Consider the following 25,385-nt stretch of genomic DNA (forward strand, 5'->3'; position numbering starts at 1 on the left):
ACACTCACACTCTCTCAAAAAAACAAAAAAACAAAAAAAAAACCTAGGCGCCTCTGACCCCAATGTCTGAGCCTCCAGTAGAGCCCTAGAGCCTCTCAAGCAATCCAAAATACAAACTTCTGACAAAATTCATAATGCCCGCAGGGGTTGTGCACCAAGGCCACTTGCCCCCAGCCAAGCTTCATTCCTTTAGGGCAACCTGTCCTCCTTACTCCATCCCTTGACATGAGGTTTGCTGAGTGGGAGCCCCTATTTTCTTACACTGTCATAACTCCCTGGCCACAGTGAGTGAGTCAAGGGTTTGGGGATGTGTCTGGGGGTTTGTGGTTGTAATCCAAGCTGGGGAAAGAGAGACACTTTTCTCTGGTGGTGAAACTGCAAGATGTGAGCCGGACTCACAGTGGACATGAGTGCAACACAGAAGAGAAGCCACTGGCCAGAAAGAAGCAGAGACCTCCCCAACCTGAATCCTCACTGCTGTCCCCACAGTAATCTTAGCCACCAGCCTGGCCAGTGATCGGCCCCAATACTGCCCTTTTTCAGCTTCAACTGGTTTGAACTCAATTCTTGTACAATACAAAGTCCATCTGACTCCCTTCCCGTGATCAGAAAGTCCAGTATCAGTCCTTTTCTTCACAGAACTGTTTAAAAAAAAAAATTCCCAGGCGCCTGGGTGACTCAGTTGTTAAGCGTCTGCCTTCAGCTCAGGTCATGATCCCAGAGTTCTGGGATCGAGCGCCACATCGGGCTCCCTGCTCAGCGGGAAGCCTGCTTCTCCCTCTCCCACTCCCCCTGCTTGTGTTCCCTTTCTCGCTGTCTCTCTGTCAAATAAATAAAACCTAAAAAAAAAAAAAAATTCCTTAGAATCATATGCAGAATCAAATAAGATCACACACCTATCCCTCACTGCCCAACAAAAACAAAATTACTATTTACTTGGCGTTACTTAGCGTTTTCCAGCTTAGCCCAGTTAAGATGAGGTGACATTTCGGTTACAAGAGGTGTGAAAGCACTTGGGAAAAGGAAAGGAAAATTCCAAATAAATGGATTATGATGGGTATTTTCTCTCACAACTCTCTTGGGAGATAAATCAATATTATTCTCATTCTGTGTAGAAAAAAAAAAAAGCTAATGGGAATAAAACGACAGATAAGGAGACCAATTTCTTTAATCCAACAAAGTGGACTTTGTCGAGGTGTCAGGACTTCCTCCTCCAAACTATGGACATCTTCTCTGCAAGTGTTTAATATGCCCCAGACAGAACCTTTTCTCATCCACCTTTTAAAGGGGAAATGAGATTAACAAGAATAAAATTATTTACTTCACATCCTCTTAAGATTTGCTCTTATCTGAAAGGTTAGAAACAGAAGAAAGACTATCCAATGCTGCTCTGGCTACACAGAGATATCTTTTGCCCATGCAAAAGGAAGACTATCCGAAGAAACAGTAACACCCAGTGTGTGTTGGTATGTGAATGTGGTACAAACACATTCACGCACCACTGCCGGGGGGGGGGCAATGTGGCCCACTCCGAGCCAGCAATTCAGGCTGAAAGGTTTTCAGAACTTTACACACACACACACACACACACACACACACAAAGGCATGAACATACACATGTTCAAGGATGCTCAGTGTCATGGTGCTTATAACAAAAAAACTAGAAACTGCGTAGGTGGTAGCACCCAACTGTGGATAAAGAAATGATGGCTAACCATTCATAGAAGAAAATAATATATTGGAATTATATTAACTCATTAGTGATCTAACTTATTGATTTGAAAAAATGATGACACACATTTAACCAAAAAAAAAAAAATCTCATAAAATAGCATGTGTAGGCTTAAATAAAAGAAATTAGACACAAAACACACACACAAAGAACAGGTGTAGTATGATCAGTCTTACATAAATATTCTTTCCATTTTTTTCTACCAATATAAACAATAAAATAGCTATGGCAAAAGACTAGGAGCAATTTTCAATTTTTTCATTATAACTTTATATTCAGAAGCTTCATTAGTTGGTTCTTGTTTGTACAACAGGCCCATAACACTTTTACTATAGAAAAAACAAAATTACTTTTTTAAATCAGCATTTGCAAAAATACTTCAATTAGGCAACCTCAAGAGAAGTGTTTGAAAAAGGATGTTCCCAAGATACATACGTAAATCACAAAGCATATAAGACTTAGGACCCTCCATCAAAATAATAAGTCAAAGACAAAAATTCTCCTAAATGTTCCTCCAAATTATTTGGGTTTTTTTTTTCTTAAAATGTCTTCTCCAATTTAAAAACAAACATGCATCATGCAGGAAAAGAACTATCTTTCTTCACAAGGTTATCCACAGTCAATAAACTGTATCCTGAAGCCTGAAATGTTGAAGACTTCTCAAAATCATCCCAGTCCTCCCTACATCCAAACTAACAGCAAAAATCCCCATCCTGTCCTCCTCCCTAATGCCTTACTCTAATCTGCTTCTCCCCACTCCCCTGGTATTAGTCCACGCCACCTTCATTAGACAGACCCCTAACTCCTAAAGCAATTTTTTAGCACCCAACGGTCCTTCAATGACTTCCATTGCCCCTAGAGTCAGCCCCACTACCTCACCAGGCTCCTGTACATGGGATGTTGCTCAGCCTTACTAGTGTAGGACCAGCTTATCCCAGAACATGACCCCCATCAATGTCACCTGCAATATGCTTCTTTGCAGAGCCAGCTGAACAATCTCTCTTCCCTCATACAAGAGCCTGAAAGAACACCTGGCTGGCTCAGTTGGTAGAGCATACGACTCTCGATCTCAGGGATCAATACATATAAAAATACACTTTGTGTGTGTGTGTATATATGTGTGTGTATGTGTGTATAATTTTTTTTTTTTTAAGAGTCCTAGATGCCATTCTTCTACAAAGCCTTTAAGGATGATTAAAAAGGGGCGCCTGGGTGGCTCAGTCGTTAAGCATCTGCCTTCGGCTCAGGTCATGATCCCAGGGTCCTAGGATCGAGTCCCACATTGGGCTCCTTGCTCCACAGGAAGCCTGCTTCTCCCTCTCCCACTCCCCCTGCTTGTGTTCCCTCTCTCACTGAGTCTACCTCTCTGTCAAATAAATAAATAAAATCTTAAAAAAAAAAAAAAGGATGATTAAACAGAGAGATTCCTACCAGCAATGGAACCCGGCACAAAGCACTTCCTCCCCATCTAAAATCCCATCTATGACACTTTCCCCCAAAGTCCAAAGCCCAAGCTGATGAATTCTGTCCACAGGTATAGGGCAGCATAATAATCTAGATCTCACTCAGTACTGTCTTGTTTCATCAGTTTTCTATGCTCTGCTTTTTTCCCCTCCTGCAAAGTGTCCTTTAATATTCTACTAAATCCAGGAAGGCATCTTGTTATTATCTGCCTTTCTGTATTCCTTGAATAATCATTATAAAAACTTACAAGCTGACCATCTCTCCATTTCTCCACCTCTCCAATGCTGCTAGCCCAAACCAAACTTCATCACATTGTGCATGTTATATGTTCACAAATTAAGTTACCTTAAATTTTTTATGAATATAAATGGACCTAAATAAGACTAATTTGAAACATTTTTTTCTTTCTTCAAAGTAGTTCCTTTGGGGGATAACTATCAAAATATATGCTAATTCTGGGGTTCCCAGGTGGCTCAGTCAGTTAAGCATCTGCCTTCTGCTCAGGTCATGATCCTGGGGTCCTGGGATTGAGCCCCACATCACGGTGCCTGTTCAGCAAGGAGCCTGCTTCTCCCTCTCCCTCTGCTGCTCCCCCTGCTTGTTCTCACTCTCTGTTTCTCTCAGTCAAATAAATAAATAAAATCTTTTTTTTAAAAATGTTAATTCCTGCTATACAAATAGACATACAATAGACATTTTAAAAATATTTGGAGTCAACTAATAAATGAAGAAGAAATGATGAAATCAGAAAAATCACCCTATGGCAGCCAACACAGTAATAATTATTTTAGGCAAACATTATCAGTGGATGCGAAAACTGGTAGGTGAAAGTTTGGTGGAAAACAGGGTATTTACATGGTCTCAAAGTATCTCCCCACAAGATACCTATTCCATTATAAAAGAAAAAAAAAAACAAAAATAGCAATTTTCTGAAGCTACCTGGCAAAGACCTCTTTCACCAGGGAAGAGAAAGACACCACACGTCTCCTGATAGGATGTACGGAGTACACCTACGTGGTATTCCTGCCCAAAATGCACCACCTCAATCCAATTGTGAGAAACCGTAAGCAAGCTCAAATTGAAGGGCTTTACTAAATAAATGCCCTGTGCTCTTCAAAAGTATTAAGAGAGACAAGGAAAGACTGAAGATGAGCTGCCCTGGATTTAAAGAGACTATACAGATGAGAACCAAATGCAACTGTGATTCTGGATTGGAGTGTGGACTAGAAGACTGTTTTTGCTCTTGCTATAAAGGACATTAGGAGGACAAGAGGTGAAATGTCAATAAGGCTTGTAGATTAGATATATCTGTATTCTACTGATCCTAATACTGACTTAGAGAACTGTGCTAAGATGACATACATAAGCAAATGTCCTTGTTTTTAGGAAATACAGGCAAGTATTTAAGAGCAAGGAAGCACTGTGTCTACAACTTACACTCCAACAGTCCACAACTCATAACATGCATACAGAGAGAAGGACAAAACAAATGTGGTGAAGTGTTAACACCAGGATCTGGGTAAAACATATGAAAATTTTTTGCACTGTTTTTTGAAACTTTCCAATAGGTCTGAATATTTTCCAAAATAAAAAGTTTAAAAGCTGTATGTGGGGGGCATCTGGAGGGGAGCAGTCAGTTAAGCATCCAACTCCTGGTTTCCACTCAGACCGTGATCTCAGGGTTGTGAGATCGAGCCCCACGTCAGGCTCCACACTCAGCAAGGAGCCGGCTTAAGACTCTCTCTCCCTCTGCCTCTCCCCCTGCTCTCTCTCTCTTTTCTCTAAAATAAATAAATAAATCTTTAAAAAAAAAAGTATATATGGTCATGAGTCTAGTAGGATCAAAGAACTGTTTTATTGATCTTAAATATTTTGGGTTTTTTATTAAAATAGAAAATGAGTTGCTTATCTCTCAGTCAGGACCCAGTCTCCTAAAGCAATCACTGTTAACTCTGGAGTGAATCCTTACACTCTTTTCTTTATGCTCCAATAAAGAAATTATTAAAATTGCTGCAACATTTTAAGAAAGTAGCATTGCATATTGATTCAGATGTGGGCTCTAAAGTCAGACTACTCAGATGAAAATCTTGCCTCTTACACTTTCTAGTTAAGTGACCTGAGGCAAGTCTCTTCACTTCTCTTAGGCAGTTTCCCCAACTGTAGAATGGGAATAAACATACGGTTCATCATCTAGTTTCTACGTCATGATTTAATGAGGCAGCGAATGCAAAGCTTTTAACAGTTTTGGGCACATAATGGACACTTATTAACTGTTAGCTCTTAATATTAGTCAACATTAGCTGTGGTTTACTGATTCATCCGCCTCACTGTCCGCTCCATCTTCTCACCCCAGCTGCTTCTTTTTCTTTCTGTTTTGACACTCAATTTAGAATTTCTTCTATTGTATTTAAATTTAAATTTGTATTTAAATTTTAGCTTTCTAGGGGCGCCTGGGTGGCTCAGCTGGTTAAGCGACTGCCTTCGGCTCAGGTCATGATCCTGGAGTCCCTGGATCGAGTCCCGCATCGGGCTCCCTGCTCAGCAGGGAGTCTGCTTCTCCCTCTGACCCTCCCCCCTTCTCATGTGCTCGCTCTCTCTCATTCTCTCTCTCAAATTAAAAAAAAAAAAAAACTTAAAAAAAAAAATAAATTTTAGCTTTCTAAAACAAAGTATTAAAAATAAAACAGAGCAAGTGAAGCCCTCCTAGAACAGGGGTCCTCAACCAATGGACTGGTTTTATGAGTAGGTTTTAAGCCCACCCTTAGAATTCTTGTCCAACGGCTGTTCTGCTCTTTGCTATCAAGAGTACAGCAGCTCAAGGTTTTGTATCTTACTACCAAAGATCCGAGGCCTCTGTTCCAGGCCCAGGCCGACAAGGACTACAGGAAGGGATGCAACCTCAGCCCCACAGAAAAGTTAACCTACCGATTTTACTACCAGTAAGTCCATAATATCTCCTTCATTTTCCTTTCACTGACCACATGCTACAATGCTAAGCATGACTGGCACCTTATGTACATGGGCTCATTGGAGCTGCACAATAAAGCTGTGTAACAGGTATCACCAGACACCCATTTTACAGATAAGGAGAGTTACCTGTTCAAAAGTCGAAGTGGCAGAGCCAGGACAGGAATCCAGACTGTTCGCTCAAATCTGAATTATTTCCTATATACTTTGATGCTCTTACATACATGTAAACACATATTTAGGAAAAAATGCCATTAATTACATCCATCAAGCATACCATTTTTACTCAACAATCCACAGAAATTTTCTTTTTTTTTGTAAAGATGTCATTTATTTGAAAGAGAGCAAAAGCAAGAGAGATCACAGAGGGAGAGGAAGAAGGAGACTCGCCGCTGAGTGGAGAGCCCGATGAGGGGCCTGATCCCAGGATCCTGAGATCATGACCTGGCCAAAATCAAGAGTCAGGCGCTTAACTGACTGTGCTACCCAGGAGCTCCAGAAATTTTCTTGAAATAACTTTTCCTGAGGTGTTTTTACTTTTGCTTAGTATCACTCACTATAGCTTTTCTACTCACATCAGAGACATCTGTCTTTTTAAAATATACCCAGAGAGGACTAAAAGTACACGTTTGACAAGCACTGAGTAACACATGGAACTGTTGAACCACTACGTTGTACACCTGAAACTAATATAACACTATGTTAACTACATTAAAATAAAATAAAAACAATAAATGAATGAATGAATGATTGCCAGAAGCACGGTGGGGTGCAGGGATGGGTAAAATGGGTAAAGAGGAGTGGGAGGTACAGGCTTCTAGTCATGGAAAGAATAAATCATTGGCATACAAGGCACTCATGGGGAATACAGTCCATGAAACTCTGATACCGTTGCATGGGGACAGATGGTAGCTACACTGTGGTGAGCACAGCATGATGTATAGACAAGTTAAATCACCATGTTGTGCACCTGAAATGAATGTAGCATCGTGTGCCAACTACACTCAAAAACATTTTAAAATAGGGGCGCCTGGGTGGCTCAGTCGTTAAGCGTCTGCCTTCGGTTCCGGTCATGATCCCAGGGTCCTGGGATCGAGCCCCGCATCGGACTCCCTGCTCAGCGGGAAGCCTGCTTCTCTCTCTCTCCCACTCCCCCTGCTTGTGTTCCCTCTCTCGCTGTGTCTCTCTCTGTCAAATAAATAAATAAAATCTTTAAAAAAAAAAATTTTTTTTAAATAAGTAAGTATTTAGGGACGCCTGGGTGGCTCGGTCGGTTAAGCGTCTGCCTTCAGCTCAGGTCATGATCCCAGGGTCCTGGGATCGAGTCCCACATCCGTCTCCTTGCTCAGCAGGGGGTCTGCTTCTCCCTCTGCCTGCCGTTCCCCCTGCCTGTGCTCGCTCTCACTCTCTCCCTGACAAATAATTTTTTTAAAAAACACTAATAAAAAAATAAAATAAATGTTTCATAAAATGTAAATGTTGCAATCTATCTATCTATCTATCTATCTATCTATCTATCTATATATATAAATAAAATATACCCAGAGAAATGTGGCTCTTGCAACCACTGGACAACACTGCAAGGAAACAATCTGGGAAAAACGAACAGCCTCTGCAAGGGGGCATGGCTTGATGGCAGCACCGAGCGGACCGCCAGAAAAAGAAACAGAAGTTACCTCATCTGAATCTGATAATCTTTTCTGGCTCTCCTCTCAAGGACACAATGGGGGGAAATAAAAACCTCCTTCAATGAAAGCCAAGGTTATGGAGATAGAGGCCAGGGGAATGAGAGGAACCTCCCTTACTGTCACACCTTCCCTCCCGCCCATAAAGGGCACCTGATCCAGGGCAGAGGGAAACACTGTGCTCTCTAAAGAGGCTTAACGAAAGACTAAGTCTTCTATGGTCTACAAGAGACGGTGCTGCCCAGACAGGGAGAAACAAGAAAGGAACACAGGCTTCTCTGAACCTTTAGGAACTAATTCCTTTTGATTCTTCAGGACCCTATGTAATTCTGACTCTCCATCTCGGCCTCTCCAACTAACAAACCCTAACATTTTTTTTCTTCTCCACACTACAACATTTATAGACACTCCTATGATGCAATTTTACAGTTAATGATATCCTATCCTACACTGTGCACCGTCCTCTCATCTGCCTTACCTGCCCTCCCCCACCCTCACCTAGTTAGGCCATAAAGAGCATTAGGGCAGAGACAAAAGAGGCCCTAGGTTAACAGAAAATCTACAAATTTCAAATACAAAGCAGCACGGCATGGGCCTTGAGACAAGAGTGCACCGGGATGAAGTCCCATATTTAGACAGAGCTAGACTGCCCAGGCACTGGTACTCATGGTCAGGACAGGGACTGGGCCCAACAGTCCTCACTGGACACCCAGCCCCCAGTGTAGAATCTGGCACATCATAAGTGCTTAATTAACTTCGGCTGTTACATAAGCAGCTGGGGTCAAGTCCCCAAAACCTTAGTTCCTAGATCCGTCACCTTGAACAAGTTACTTGACTTACTGGGGCATCAGTCTCCTCATCTACAGAACGAAAGAACATGATCTACCCCATACGGTAATTAGAAGGTAAAAACGAACTCATATTTAGCACAATTTCTGGTACATAGTACATATCCCCAAACCATGGGTTATCATTATTATTCTACAATATTAAATACGGGTCCACAATCACTTATCCAAAACTCTGGAGACTGATGTGTTCTGGAATATAAAATTTTTCAGCTTTTACAAAAGTCAAGTAGTGCAAACAGTTACATATATAGGATAGGAAACATACATAGAGAATAGAACCTATAAGAGAGAGGGGAGGGGAGAATATATATATATATATATCTATACATATACATACACATATATACATTTAACAACATCTGGGGCAGCAACCCACAATCAAATATACGAATACTTCAGCGCTGAAACATGCCCTGAGCAGGTAAGTAAAACTACACGTAGTTTCATGTCAGTTCACTGTGGTCAAACGACAAATGAAAAACACGAAGTTTGGGGGTTTGGGGGATTTTGGAACCGTGGAGAAAGGACTCTGGGACCATATTCATGAAAAACCTGGTCCGCACTGAGCTACTGAATATGCAGGTGCCCACACGGTAAGGGTACTGCGCTGCCTGGCTGAACAGAAGGGACCATTCACTGGGAAAGCTGCACAGCATCAGTGTCCCTCAACTCCCTCCAGCTGCGGGAGCCCATGCAGCCTCTCTGGGTCATATCGCTCTGCTTTCATCCTTCTCATCTATAGAAGGGGGGGGACGGGGGACACAACAGTGGCTGGAGGTACATACAAAAATCTACTCCACCATTCTTTTCACTCTGCAAGTTTTAATAAAGGAAGAGACCAGATCAAGGAGGGCAACCATATGCAAAATCTGGGGGTTTCCTTTTAATGTCTGAGTAATCTAGAAAAGAAATGTCATGCACAAGAAGATTCTCCCCTCTCCTTCTGTGTCTCCCACAGTCACTGGGACAACAAAGACACTAAGTGCTTCCATGTTGAACAGCACCCCACGGCGCAGCCCTCTGGTGTTCTGACGTACAATGGCCTTATACTGATTCCTCAATCCCCAAGATGACTTCTATTATCCAAGAAAGTCCAAAGCCAACTCACAGTAGATGATCAGTGACAGGCTAATAGAATGCAAACTGATCATAATATGAGTCTGAATAAGAGAGGGCTAAAAAAGGCAAGATTTCTCAAAATTCAGATAAGGTGCTCCAAAAACAAACCGTATTCTACTTAACCTATACCAGTGCTCTCCTCATCCCCCAATTTTTTTTTTTTTTTTAAAGATTTTATTTATTTATTCATGAGAGACAGAGACAGAGAGAGAGAAGCAGAAGGAGAAGCAGGCTCCCAAGGAGCAGGGAGCCCAATGCGGGACTCAATCCCAGGACCCCGGGATCATGACCTGAGCCAAAGGCAGACACTTAACCATCTGAGCCACCCAGGCGCCCTCTCCATCCCAAAATTATAAGCCTACTCTTCTGCCAGATGAATCATGAATGGTTCCCAACACTAAAGGAAAAGTATTTACAGGGGCGCCTGGGTGGCTCAGTCAGTTAAATGTCCAACTCTTGGTTTTGGCTCAGGTCATGATCTCAGGGTCATGAGATCGAGCCCCATGTCGATCACCACACTGGGTGTACAGCCTGCTTAAGATTCTCTCTCTCTCCCTCTGCCCCTCCCCACCATGCTAAGAAAGAAAGAAAGAAAAAGAAAGAAAGAAAGAAAGAAAGAAAGAAAGAAAGAAAGAAAGAAAGAAAGAAAGAAAAGAAAGAGGAAAAAAGGAGAGAAAGAAAGAAGAAAGAAAAGAACTAAGGAAGGAAGGGAAAAAAAGGTATTTACACATAGTAGGTGCTCAGTGTTCTAGACTGGGGGCTGGAAAACTACAGTCCATGAGCCAAACTGGTTCTCCATCTGTTTCTATAGATTAAGTTGTTTGGGAACACAGCCATACCCATTCGTGTGTTGCCCGTGGCTGTTTTTGCACTAGAATGGCCCGAACTAGTTAAATATTTGTGAGAAATCCATATGGCCCACTGAGCCTTAAATATTTACCATGTGGCCTTTAAGAAAGTTTGCAGACGCTGTTCTTGTGAGAGGGGCAGAGGCTAGGAAATCAGGGAGACCTATGTTGAAGTCCCAATTCCATAATCACTAGTAGGAATTACCTCATAATTCTGGGTGATCTCAGTTACCTCATGTATAAAATCAGGGTAGCACCACCCACCTTGCAGGGGCGTTGCAAACATTAAATGAGATAAGACAGGTAACATCCTGAACACATAGTAACTAAATAATAAAGGGTAGCTGTTAAACTCCAATTAATGCCAAATACAAATTTGTTTACCAAGTTAAGAAATAATCAAATGTAAAATGATTCAAGCCCCAGCCAACTATTTTTTTAAATAAGACTACTTTGACATTCATCTAGATTCTCTGTTAAGGAATAACAATACCCAAATACTACTGTTTTGAAAGCCTAAAATTGTTTCCATTTTCTCCTTCTTTTTAGTCCTTAATTAAAAAAAAAAAAAATCAAGAAGCCAAGCTGAAAAGTTTTAATATAAAGTGAATCCTTTCAATCCATAATATATAAAGTATGTCAAATAAAACCTAAAATGCACCTGAGGCTCTAATGAGAAATCTTGATCTATGATTAAAAGAGGTGGGGAGGAAATAGGGATGCCTGGGTGGCTCAGTCGGTTAAGCGACTATCTTCAGCTCAGGTCATGATCTCAGGGTCCTGGAATCAAGCCCCATGTCAGGCTCCTTGCTCAGCAGGAAGCCTGCTTCTCCCTCTCCCTCTGCCTGCCATTCCCCCTGCTTGTGCTCTATCAGATAAATAAATACATCTTTAAAAAAATAAAAATAAAAACAGAACAATCCACAAAGACAAAAGGCAAATGGCAAACACATATGACAAGCTGATTTCCATAATACAGAAATGGACTGTACAAATTAACACCAAAACATAGAAAAACAGACAAAGGATATAAGCAGTCGACAGGAAAAAAATACAAGTGGTTAGTAAACAAAAAATGTACATTTCACCCAAAATTAAAGAGAAACAAAAATTGAAAAGATACACTTTTATACTATCATTTTAGCAAAAATGAAAGACTTTGATAATACCCAGCATCCGAAAATAGATAGGGAACCAGCACTCATACATTCATGCATAGAGTAGAGCAACCTTTGTGTAGAACAATTTGGGAGTATATGTCAAAATTAGAAATTGCATAACCTGTGGAGCACCTGGGTAGCTCAGTCGGTTAAATGACTACTCATGATCAGCTCAGGTCATGATCTCAGGGTCCTGGGATCAAGCCCCACGTCAGGCTCCCTGCTCAGCAGGGAGTCTGCTTCTCCTTCTCCCTCTGCTGCTCCCCCTGCTTGTGCTTTCTCTCTCAAATGAATTTTAAAAATCTTTTTAAAAAAAGGAGGGGGGGCCTAAAAGGTAAGTTTCCAGATTTTGGTAAAGCTACTAGGACTACTTGCCCAACAGTCTAAGCTCCTGAGTTCACTCATGCAACCAGTATTCGTTGAGCACCTTCTATGTTCCAGGCTCCAGACTCCAGGTGTGCAGAGGGCTCGGTGTCACCACACTGAGAGAGCTTATAAAGAAAGGGGGTGCTCCATACTGTGTAACATTAGAACCATCCCACATGGCCCAGACCGTAAAGTCATCGGTATGAAGCTGTGTAAGGTATTAGAGCTTGGAGGCTCCCAAGAGATGACCTGGTCCAACACCAGCATTGCACAGACACGTGAAGTGACTTGTCCATGATCACATGCAACTCGGTAGCAAACCCCGCCTTCCTGACTTCTCCTTCACACCAAGCTGTCTTCCTTAGAAATTACTTCGAGAAGGGTCAAATCTTAATCTTTCACACTTTTGTGACCCTGAAAACGCTATTCTGAAAAAAACTACCCAATCTTTAAACCTTGGATTCCTCCAGACAGTGCTGTCATGTTCTTCTGGCTTCCCACCCAATTCTGTGGGTCTCTGCTACTGCTCCCACTGTACTATACTGGAACCCTTGGCTTGCTGATCAGTGCTCTCCCTCCCCGCTCCCCCTGTACTAGGAGCTCCTGGAAGACAGGAACCAGTCTTGATAACCACCGCTAATATCCCAGTGCTTGTTATGGGGCAGACATGAGACAACTTGATACACCGTCTCATTTATTTTTTGTTGTTGTTGTTTAGATATGCACTTCATTTTTTATTTAAATTCGATTAATTAACATATAGTGTATTATTGGTTTCAAAGATAGAGGTCAGTGACTCATCAGTCTTATATAATATCCAGTGCTCATTACATCACGTGCCCTCCTTAATGCCCATCACCCAGTTACTCTATCCCCCCACCCTCCTCCCCTCCAGCAACCCTCATTTTGTTTCCTATGATTAAGAGTCTCTTTTGGGGGGCGCCTGGGTGGCTCAGTCGTTAAGCGTCTGCCTTTGGCTCAGGTCATGATCTCAGGGTCCTGGGATTGAGCCTCGCATCGGGCTGCCTGTTCAGCAGGAAGCCTGCTTCTAGCTCTCCCCCTCCCTCTGCTTGTGTTCCCTCTCTTGCTGTGTCTCTCTCTGTCAAATAAATAAAATCTTTAAAAAAAAAAAAAAAAAGAGTCTCTTCTGGGTTTGTCTCCCTCTCTGATTTTGTCTTGTTTTATTTTTCTCTCTCTTTCCCTATGCTCCTCTGTTTGTTTCTTAAATTCCACATATGAGTGAAATCATATAACAATTGTCTTTCTCTGATCGACTTATTTCACTTAACGTAAAACCCTCTAGTTCCATCCATGTCATTGCAAATGGCAAGATTTCAATTTTGTTCATGGCTGAGTAGTATTCCATTGTATGTATATATACCACATCTTCTTTATTCATTCATTTGTTGATGGACATCTGGGCTCTTTCCATAGTTTGGCTGTTGTGGACATCACTGTTAGAAACACCAGGGTGCGGGTGCCCCTTCGGATCACTACATCTGCATCTTTGGGGTAAATCCCTAGTAGTGCAATTGCTGGGTCATAGGGTAGCTCTGTTTTCAGCTTCTTGAGGAACCTCCATACTGTTTTCCAGAGTGGCTGCACCAGTTTGCATTCCCACCAACATACACTGTCTCATTTAGTGCTCATAATAACTCAGTTATCCCAACACTGTAGATGAGGGAACTAAAGCCCGAAGCCAAAGCCAGGAGAGGTTAAGAGAGATCACACAGTATAGCAGACTCTCTGGGTTACCTATTTAACATCCCTATTACCTCAGTCCCATCCCTAACTTCCTTCTTCAACCCATAATATAAAGCATGAGTTTTATATATTAACAGAAGTCTGATATTGCTCAAAGGTCTGATGTTGCACAGTTGCACATTATGGTTGGAGTAGAGCTCTTTGTTTCATTATCTGCCCTTACTGGACTGGACGCCTAGGGAGTACTTATTCACTCATGGAACCAGTATTTGTTGAGCAGGAGTCTGACAGTATTCAAATATCCCCCCTCCTTCACATGGCCATATGCTTCACTCAAAGGAGGCTGGACTCTTCTTGAGATCAGGAAGTCAAGCATGATGGTGGAAAACAATCATGGACACCCATCTATTTTCCAGCAATGCTGGGGTGGCCATGCAAAGCCATTCTGGCCAATCTGATGTAAAAAGGTCTGCCGGGGAGCTTCTGACAAAGGTTTCCCTCCAAGTAAAAGACACAAGCAGACATTCTTCTTCCCTGGACACTGCCTTAGCTACTGCAGACTTCTTAAACTCTGAAAGAAAATCACTCAATCTCCTGATAGCAGTTTGAAGCCAATGAGTCAGTCCTCAGTTACTCTCAGGCAAAAACATCGCAATGTGCACCCAGAGTGGTGCAACTGGGATTCCAACCCAGACAAAGTGACTTTACAGCCCCCAACAACGGAGCGACCAGACCCTCTACCACCTCCCCTGTCTGTAACACTCCCATCACCCAACACCAAGGCTGAGCACATAAGCAGCACTTGTCATGCACAGCTAAATAAATAAATAGATGAATGAAACAGAAATTAAGCTCAGCCTTCAAAGACAGGATAAATTTTATATGCAATTGTAAGTAAAATATCAGGGTCCTAGGTAACATCCTTAATGAGTATAAAGCCTGCTGACTCTTAGATGAGACCAAGGTTTAATGCATTTGGAAAACAAGAGTCTACCCTAGAGGAAACAAAAAAATCCTACACGCACCAGTTTCCAAGTCCAAACCAATCTCAGAAGACTGAGCCAATAAAAAAGCACAACAGATTCTGTTTCCTGTGAGCCCATTTCTCAATGTCTATAGCACCTATTAGGAGTCATACCAATGCCCTACTCTTCCACCCCAGTCTTGACCCAAAGGGGCCATCCCCTTGGCAAACTAAAAGACAGGTAGAGAATGACACCTCTGCAGCACAAGTCCAGTCCAGTTTTTAGTCACAAAACCTCAATCCTTGAATGGTAAAATGGTCAACCTTCACAACTCATTTGGGTCTTGGGATCCCTGCCTGCACCCCCTACCCACCAAAGGCACATGCCCACCTCGATCTTTAGAACTTGAAGGATATCCTCCAGGCCATTACATACAAGTCACAGAAGAGTCCTTGGCAACCCATACTATTTCTAGCCAGGTACCTAGGCCAACTTCAAAACAGTGACCTGAAGGTAAAATGTTCCAGACGCTATCGCCAATTCCATTCCCTACAGGAAATCCGTGAAGACATCTGCTATTCGTGAAGGACCACTCACCAACGTCTCATGACCCTTTCAGTGCAAGATAGAACATTCACTTTAACTTCAAGGCTGCAAATGATTGTAAACTTTCCAACATAAAAGCCTCTCTTTAATCTGTTTACTTGGCCTTCTCTCAAAGTGCTAAAGCAGTGCTCGCTTCGGCAGCACATATACAAAGTGCTAAAGCATAAGGATTTTTTGATCCCCAACAAGAATTAAAGAAAACCCTACTTGCTCCAGAATAAAACCAAATGCCACAGCCTACGTGAGTGTCTTACTGGAAGCCAAGGAATTGTGCTGACTGCTCCCAAACGAGTCTTTTTTCTAAGGACCAATTCTGACCCACCGAGGCAGCCCAGCCACCTACACCAGTGCCTTCTAAAGCACAGCTTACCTTGTAATTGCTAGAGTTCACCCAAGAGGTAGCAAGCCCATCCACAAGTTTATCTAACATGGTCTGGTCATGTTCAAGGTCAGCAGACTTCTGTTTGTCTGAGAAATAGTCTATAAGTTCTTGGCCAACCTGCAGTCGTTTCCCCACATCCTTCTGCAACACCTGTGCCAGGCAGGACTCCATGCGAGGCTCCATGGTGGAATTCAAATCCAGATCCGGCAGAAGCTAGAGGGCAGTCAGGGTGACACCCTCCCAGTAAATGTACCCAGGAGGTTGCCTCTTTGTTCGCTGAAAGCTACTAAGAGCCTGTGTTTCAAAGATGCAATCCGGGGAATGGCAACAATGCACCATGTGTGTCTGAAGAGCAGCTGGTAGGATATTAAAAGTCCAATTTAAATAACTAGTAGAAGATAAAGGAGTGAGTGGCCAAGTGAGGTTCTACTATTGGGTCTGAAATTCTTCATAATTCAGCAGTCCATTCTGAAAAGGGAAAGAGAACGACAAATCAGCACAGATAACATAACTTCCAAATGTTATGAAACATTAAATCAAAGACAAAGCAATCCGCGCTGCAGAATCATTTATAATCACAAGTGGAGTGAGAAGCATGAACGCTTGGCAACCATATCAGAATAACATAATTATTATTTTTACCAGGAAGAACATGGAAGCCCAAAGCAAAGAGCCAATGAGCTATACAGTTGGTAGGTTGATGTTTTTCACAACTTTCCAGCTTGTAAATGAGCCAGTCAGGAAAGCAATCTTCTGCTTCAGCTAGCATATTTCTTTGTATCTTAAATTTTGCTCCCCACCAAAAACCTAACACCACTCTGTGTGTGAATCACTGGAGGTACTGTAGCTTATTGCCTTACTCTGAGTTTTCTAAAAAAAAAACCAGTGCTGGAAATGGGGCAGACTCCATAGAAACACCATTGACCAAAGGGGCCGGCCTGGTAACATGGACCAAAGACAGCACCTCCATCAAACTTCTTGCTCGGTAGCTTGACAACAGAATGAACAGTCTTCCCTGCCTCTTCCTTCTCCCTCCAACAAAGAAGAGGGGGTGATGGGAGGGAGAAATGTGAACAGGCCCAAACGCTGATCACTTATGGGACAGTATTCTCAGCTGACAACAGCACCATTTGGACCTGGTATTATGTTATATATAAAATCAGGAGATCTCAAGATCATGTTACGGGAAAGTTGTAGCAAAATTGTTTTCATTAGACAAACTCAGTAAGCTGAACAGTTAATCTATGGCTGCTGGAGCAACTGTACATATCTATTTCTAACTTCAATTTCTTCTCTTGATTCTTTTCATTCTAACCTAAGAAGACTCACAGAAAACCTGTCTTCAAGATGCAGCACCTCCCTGACTCTGTACTAAATAGAACTGTTCCTCACAGCAACAGTCAATCCCAGCTCTCAGGGGTTCTAGCAGGTAAATATGAACTTATACATCAAGGAAAATTACAAGTCTGTGCAGAGGAATTCTTCCCCTTTCTAACATTACCTCATCCATCCCTACCCTCAGGATAAAGAGCACAGTGCACTTCCTGAGTTCCAGAATCAGAGACTTCTGACACCAATAGGAATCATTTAAGTCGAGTCATTCAATGCGCAAGACCCTCCTTCAAAAGACCCTGACACACGATTACCCATCTGGGGGTAGGGGCTGGGGGCAGGACAGCATTTGAGAAGACCCACTATCTCACATGGCAGAGGAGATAGCTGCTTTCCAGTCACTTCCATACCCTGGAGCTGGTCCCTCCTTCATAAGAAGGATCTTCAAGTACATAAAAGCAGCTATTACCCTTCATTCCAATTTTTAGTCCGAACAAAATATCCCCAGTTCCTTAATCAGATCCTATGTTGGTCTAAAGAAGGCATCAGTGATACAGGAAAACTGGAGAAACTAACAGAACATTTTCTTTCTTGGCCCAATACTAGCCCAAGAAGCAAATCAAACAAGGGTGGGTTTGTGGTGGATTAAAAATGACCACAAATTCTTGGTTTCTTTTCCCCCACCAAGGTGGGGCCTTAGTCCCCTCCCACAGTGACCCGAAGTTGGCCCTGTGACCTGCTTTGGCCAGTGGCAAGTCAGCAACTGCAAAAGAAAGCAGAGATTTGATAGGCAAGCACTGCAGCTCACCCTCTTAGAATGCCGCCCTGGGCCTGCCATGCGATGAGGAAGCTTCTGGAACTGGAGAGGCCATGTGGAAGAGAACCAACACACCCCAACCAGCAGCCAGAAGCACTGCCGGACCTGTGAGTGAGTCCACTGGGGATCACTTAGCCCTTTCAGTCATCATCTGACTGCAGCTACGCAAGTAAGTCTAAGGAGACAAGCAAAAAAAACTACCCAGCCAAACCACAGAATTATGAGAAATAATATTTCATTGTTGTTTTAAGCCACTAAGTTTGCAGTAGTTTGTTATATACCAACAGATAACAGATGTACTCTGCCTTCCCCTAAACAGCTATCTTTCATTCTCACTGAAGAGAATCTCCCATCCTTTACTCCTTCAAGGGGCCTAAAATCAACAGACGTTAACCAATAATAATAATCACACAGTTTTTAAGCATCTACTTGAGGTGTCAAGTTCCATTCTAGATTATTTATATATATTATCTTTAATTCTCCAACCAACTGTATAAAGTAGGTATTTAAATCCCTATTTTACAGATAAAGAAACTGAGGTAAGTAATTTCGCAAGGCCACATGGCCAATTAGTTTCCTTTCCCCACCTTCAAACACTTGTGATCGTAAGTCTGGCCTAGGGTGCCTGGGTGGCTCAGTCATTAAGCCTCTGCCTTTGGCTCAGGTCATGATCCCAGGGTCCTAGAATGGAGTGCAGCATCGGGCTCCCTGCTCAGCGGGGAATCTGCTTCTCCCTCCCCCACTCCCCCTGCTTGTGTTCCCGTTCTCTCTCTGTCTCTGTCAAATAAATAAATAAAATCTTAAAAAAAAAAAATAATAAGTCTGGCCTAGTTCTGCTCTCACTCAGGGAAAGGAGGTCAGACTTCATGCTCAGGTAGGAAGCAACAGGCAAGAACAAAGTCTCCATTGCTAGGAGAGGAATGATCCCACTCAAGTCTCTATGGTAATTTTTAAAATATGTATTATATAAAAAGCTCCCCTTCGATTAGAATTGTCTAAAATTTCTAACAAATAAAAGTATATGTTTCTTGCAGGTAACTATGCAATAAAGGCTTAACATACTCAAAAGTAGGTCACAAATTCCTACGTACAAAATCCACAGAATGAAAGACACTGGAAGCCGCTAGACATTAAGCAGACTGGGTTCTCTCTTTTCTCCTTTTCTCCTTAAATTAAAAAAAAGAAAGAAAGAAAGTAACTGATAATCCTCTCTCTTTTTTTTTAAATTTTATTTATTTATTTGACAGAGGCAGAGAGCACAAGCAGGGGGAGCTGCAGCAGAGAGGGAGAAGCAGGCTCTCCACTGAGCAGGGAGCCTGATGCAGGGCTCAGTCCCAGGACCCTGGGATCACGACCTGAGCCGAAGGCAGATGCTTAACCGACTGAGCCACCCAGGTGCCCCTGATAATCCTCTATTTATTTTTACTAAACTGGATTTTTAGGGTACCTTTTTCTGATGCTCTTGAGCATTTTCTCCATCTCTGCTTTCAAAGGCCTTCAGGGAATATCAATCACATGGTCCCAGTTCATGAGGTACAAAAGTGAAAAATCTCCCTCCCACTCCTGCCCCCAAGTCACCTTGTTTCCCTGCCTAAAAGCAAATAATGTCCCTAGTTTCCTGTGATATTTTTAGCGATCCAAGTAAATAAATATATGTCCTTCTCCCTGTACCCCCCCCAGGAATTTTCTAAGCCAACAAAAATACAAGCAAAATTTCATATAGCAACAGAATTATAAAAATGTTATATTAAAAATGCAGAAAACAGAATACAAACAAACAAGAGGAGGAGGTAAAAATCTCTTCCTTCCACCCACATCCTGTCCAGGCTCTCTACCAGGGAAGAGCGCAACAAGGAAACAGGTCTAAAGCTAACCTGGAACCTAAGGTCCCAAACGTTACCTGTGGCTGAACCAAATAAAAACCAGGTCTGTTATATGTAAGGCATTACTGGAAGGCACTGGGACATGAGAGTAAACAGGACTCAGCCCTTACCCCGAGAGAGCTTACAAAACCAGCACAGCACCTACTCACATCAGTTCTGAAATCATCATTCAGGAGAGTGGCATCACACAGGTGACTACCTGACAGCAGTACCAACGTTAGAAATTACTCAGGGGGCGCCTGGGGGGCTCAGCTGGTTAAGCATCCGACTCTTGATTTCAGCTCAGGTCATGATCTCAGGGTGGCGAGATCGAGCCCCACGTCAGGCTCCAAGCTCAGTGGGGGAGTCGGCTTGGGATTCTCTATCTCCCTCTCCCTCTGCGCGCCTCCCCTTCCCTCCCTCTTTAAAGAAGAAAAATAAAGAAATTATTCAGAATGTTGGACTGAATAAATCACGGGGATGAAAGCTACAGCACAGGGAATACAATCAACAGCATCGTATGTACAGAGACGGTAGCTACACTTGTGAGCACAGCATAATGTAGACTTGGGGAATCACTATGTTGTACATCTGAAACTAATGCGACACTGTGTGTCAACTATACTTCAATAAAAAGAAAAAAAAATTACTCAGAATGTAACACTATTTCTAAGTTTTAAAAAAAGTTCTACTTGCACACATTTTCCAAAATAAGAGAAATGTAAAAATGATATAAAAGGAAAGGTAGGTACCTTAGAATAGCCAAGTACCTTTCCTCCTCTTAATTTATCAGGCTAAGTGTTCTTTAGTAAGATCTCACCATGAAAGCCATGGAGCCCACTAGATGTTACTGTATCAGGCCCTGGAAAAGGGACACATTCCAGGTATTTCTGAAAAAATGCCCCAGCTCCTCTAAAACGCCTCCCCAACTGCAAAGGGCCCTTCCATTCCCCAACATCACCACTGTTCTCTGCCCCCAGTACAGCAGTTAGGGTGCAAGCCCCCCAACCTTTTCCTGCCACATCATCTTGGTCTATACCTATGAGGGAAAAACAATAAGAGGTCAAGACAATGGTCCTACGGTCATTCTCCTTTACAGTACCCAGGAAAGTAGAAATTAATAGAGCAATGTTTACAAGAACAATAGCCCTACTCCTGCTAGGGACCAACAGGAAGAAGTTAAAAAATATCAGCTTCAACAAGAATGAAGAAACACGCAATTAGAGAGCCTGAGGTAATAAAAAGAACAACACAGTTAAGAATTCCAGCCTCCAGTCCTGACTCTGCCATTTCCTGAGTGGCACTGGGGAGAATATTGGCTCTACATTCATTATATAAGAAGACGAATGGAAAGGGTTTGCATAGGACATTTTTAAAAATTAGCTCCTGGGGTGCCTGGGTGGCTCAGTTGGTTAAGCATCTGCCTTCGGCTCAGGTCATGATCTCAGGGTCCTGGGATCAAGCCCCATGTTGGGCTCCCTGCTCAGCGGGGAGCCTGCTTCTCCCTCTCCCTCTACTGCCCCCCCCACTTGTGCTCTCAAATAAGTATATAAAATCTTTAAAAAAAATTAGCTCCTGGGGCGCCTGGGTGGCTCAGTTGGTTAAGCGACTGCCTTCGGCTCAGGTCATAATCCTGGAGTCCCAGGATCGAGTCCCGCGTCGGGCTCCCTGCTCGGCGGGGAGTCTGCTTCTCCCTCTGACCCTCCCCCCTCTCATGCTCTCTCTCTATCTCATTCTCTCTCTCAAATAAATAAATAAAAAAAAATCTTTAAAAAAAAAAAAAAATTAGCTCCTATCTCTATCCCCTTAATTACCATAATTATTGTGTGGCACTCAGGTACCCAACTATAGAGGTGTATTAACAATGGAGGATGGGGGGAGGGTGGGAGAGAACAGAACCAACTATAAACTGCTCTGTAGACTTCTCCATAAGAGAAGTTACAAGTAGGACCATTTTTACCTACTAGTTCAAAATAAGTTACTATTTCTCGTAAGTCTGTGGGTTAGCTGGGCCCAGCTAGAAGGTTCTTTCTACAAATCTCGCCTGGCATCATTCATGCCACTGTTGTCACCTGTCGGCTTCACTTGGGTTCAAGAGTCCACAATGGCATCACTCACATGTCTGACACACTGATGCCGGCTGTTGGCTGGACCTCTTGCCACATAACCATTCAGTAACCTAGCCTGCAGCTCTATACAGAGCATTCCAAGGTAGCAAAGGGGGAAGGTACCAGGCCTCTCAAGGCCTAGAATCCAGAACTTGCAAATCACTTCTGCTACATTCTGCGGTCAAAGCAAGTCACAAGGCCAGCCCAGATTAAGTGTGAGGAAATGGATTCTACCAATTAATAGGAGGGCTGCAAAATGTTGTGGTCATGTTTTTCAATCTAACTAACACATATACTTTCAATGGATATTTGCAGAATGAATAAATGGATAAATAGATGGGATGAGTACATTTGTATTCTGGTTACTCATTACCAGTTCATCTCAATTATTTTTATTGATTCATCATATATCACATCTCACTACAGAAAATACAACAGAAATAACCATAATCTATAGCTTGACTTGAAAATGCTTCCAACTTGGGGGCGCCTGGGTGGCTCAGTTGGTTAAGCGACTGCCTTCGGCTCAGGTCATGATCCTGGAGTCCCGGGATCGAGTCCCACATCGGGCTCCCTGCTCAGCGGGGGGTCTGCTTCTCCCTCTGACCCGCTTCCCTCTCGTGCTCTCTGTCTCTCATTCTCTCTCTCAAATAAATAAATAAATAAAAATCTTTAAAAAAAAAAAAAAAGAAAATGCTTCCAACTTACTTGGAGAGAACAAAATGCACAAAAAGCTTGTCAATGTAATAATTCAACACAAATATAGGGTGCACATTAGATTTCACAGGTGGAATATTGTACCCGTCAAGTAAGGAGTATGTATAAGTACTGTGGCAATTCAGAAGGGATGGATCGAGAAGGCCTGGAATGACCAAGTTAAAACTACATATGTCCATCAGGTAATAGGGTGCACTTAATAGGGGAAATGATAAAACTTAATGGGGGGGGAAGCATAAGCAAATGAGGGAGGAGGACACTTGTAAATGGTTGAGGGAAGAAGCGTGCTGAGACCGTGAAATACCTGTGACATAGGTGGGCATCATTACTCTCATTTCAAAGATAAAGAAATGAAACTCAGGAAGGCTCAAAACAACAAAAAAACTGCCCAGAGTTTTAAAGCTAATAAGGTCAGGCAGTAATTGAAAACCAGAGCTGCGCAGTCTTACAGCTTGTATTCTTAACACTATACTACAACACTCTATGACCACATTGAAAATCCAAAGCACACGCACTTACTTAATATTAAAACACAAAAATGGTAAATAGCTATAGCATGTGGGGCATAAGAAGCAGAGGATTAGGAAACAAATCAAATCACAAGTACTTAGGAAGCTTTAATAAAATAATATTCCATATAATAGTACCAAGAAGGACAATTTAAACTAGCAGCACAACGAAGTGAATAACAAATTAAAAATCTCCCTGGAAAAGATGTAGAAAGCAGTCATAATACTTTAAAGGTCAACTCCGGAAGCCAGAAATTAGCAGAATTTACTCACATTCAGTCAAAAGCGGTGTGTTTCTATCAATAAGATAAACTTTTTTGCACTGTAATGATTTCTATAATATGATCTGAAATTTTACAAAGACACTCTGCCTTGCCCTGCCAGCAACAAATCTCTGTTCTCACTCTTCCTTCTCTTCCCCCTCAGCCCACCCACTTCTGAGCCCACACATTCACTCAGTGAACATTTACTCTGGGCCTGTGACATGACTGGCGTGTACTATGCCAACGGCCGGAAATCACAGAACGTAAAGCTTGGCTCAGGCCCCCGAGGAGGAGCCCACTGCCCGGAAGAAGTAAGAGACAGAAATGCAAATAGTTGCAATAGTATCCGTAGGAGTCCTAAGCAGGATGTTTGTAGAAGGTGCTGCAGGTGGCAGAGAAAGGAGACAGAAGGCTGCCTGAGGAAATCCAAGTGGGAAGTTCAGGGCCAGGGCAGGGCAGCTCACGCCGAGCAGATATAGCACTCACTCTCCCAGCCAGCCCCTGCTTTCATTTGTCAGCCAGCGGTCACTGGCTAGCTCGAGGCAGATTGGGCCTCCAGCCTCCCTGTCTCCCTCCTTCCCTGCCTCAGCATCCTTCAATGGCCTCTCTCTTCAGCCACCTCGACCTCTAACCTTCCGGGTGTCTGCTCTCAGGTATTAGCAAGCCATCCTCATCTCTCAGCTCCCTGTCATGTTCTGCAATCGGGCTTTGCAACCACAACTGCCCATCCTTCCAGCTCCTATGCTCAAGCACATGGCCCCAGCCTCCTCAATTCCATAAAACACCTTCCCAATTTGACCTTTCTTTTAGTCTGGATTCAATTCCACAAGGGTGTTAAGAGCTTGAAACTATCCTCAACTTTCTCTCCCTCTGGGATAAGCTGCCTAGTAAGTCCAAACCTTGGAAGAACCTGACACACAATCAGGTGCCTTCTCGTGCCTTCATCATGCTGAAGGAACATACACACGCGTCCAGCCGGTTTCATTTTACACTGATAATCTCAAACTTCACGAAGTATCCCAAGCCAGCACCTCAATTCATGTTCTCTAGTGAGTTTGCTCTGCCCTTCTCTCCAAAATGACTTTCCCATCTTCTCCCCAAGGGCCCTTGTACCCTGCCCTGCAGCCTGCACCCTTCTCCCTCCCAGGACATCAGCTGCACTGATGCGCTTCCTGCTCACCCCGAAGCCCCTCCAATCGGGCTTCACCTGCCACCGCTCCCCTGGAGCTGCTCATCAGGATCACAGATGACTTCCATGCTGGCAAATCCAAGCAATACTTTTCTGTACTTTGCTAACTCCAACTCTCCGCAGCATTCCAAAGCTGGTCACTCCATCCTTCTTGAAAAACTTCCCACTTCGTGAAAACAAATGATCACGCCTTCCTGCTACTTTTCTGGCTGCACCTACTTGAGTTTCTCTAACCATCTCTGCTCTGCTTCCAGAGCTGTTGAGGGGCTCAGAACAATGCCTCTCATCTCCTGATCTTGCTCACTCCAAAACACTCAGCATCCATTGCCATGAATTTAAAAACTGCCTTTAAACTGATGACTTTCAAATTGTTCTCTCCAGAGTATCTCTGAACTCATAGCCCACACTGGCCTCACTCTTGCTCTTCCTTCTACCTTAAATACTGTCCATATGCCTACAGTAGCCTGGCTGCAGGCCTCAGGGCTTCAGCTTAAAAGTCACCTCCTCAACAAGTCCTTCAAAGACCACTCACAGGAGGGTCCCCTGTCACTGCACCCCATTCCCTTCCCTCGAAACACTTACAAGTTATAATTCTATCGCATGTTTGTTTACCTATTTGCTGTCTGTTTTTCTACAGGACTGTCAGCCTTACGAAGGTGCGGATCTTGTTTATTATGTTCACCTAATGCCTGTAACTATGCCTGTTACACACAAGGCACTTGAGAAATATTTGTTAAAA

General features: G+C 42.9%; 1 protein-coding gene across 6 annotated transcripts in view; it reads right to left on the reverse strand.

The window, feature by feature from the left end:
* The window catches only part of CLASP1 (cytoplasmic linker associated protein 1), a 248,232-nt gene that overhangs the window by 198,906 nt on the left and 23,941 nt on the right, over positions 1 to 25,385 (reverse strand). For all 6 annotated transcript variants that reach the window (XM_081814611.1, XM_081814613.1, XM_081814612.1 and 3 more), the window contains exon 2: positions 15,838 to 16,317. In XM_081814611.1, coding sequence (XP_081670737.1) covers positions 15,838 to 16,032 — 195 coding nt within the window. In that variant the 5' untranslated portion in view covers positions 16,033 to 16,317. The remainder of the gene's footprint in view (positions 1 to 15,837; positions 16,318 to 25,385) is intronic.

The sequence above is a fragment of the Leptonychotes weddellii genome, chromosome 3, assembly GCF_054177405.1.
Source record: "Leptonychotes weddellii isolate Sample4059 chromosome 3, ASM5417740v2, whole genome shotgun sequence".
Classification (NCBI taxonomy): Eukaryota; Metazoa; Chordata; class Mammalia; order Carnivora; family Phocidae; genus Leptonychotes; species Leptonychotes weddellii.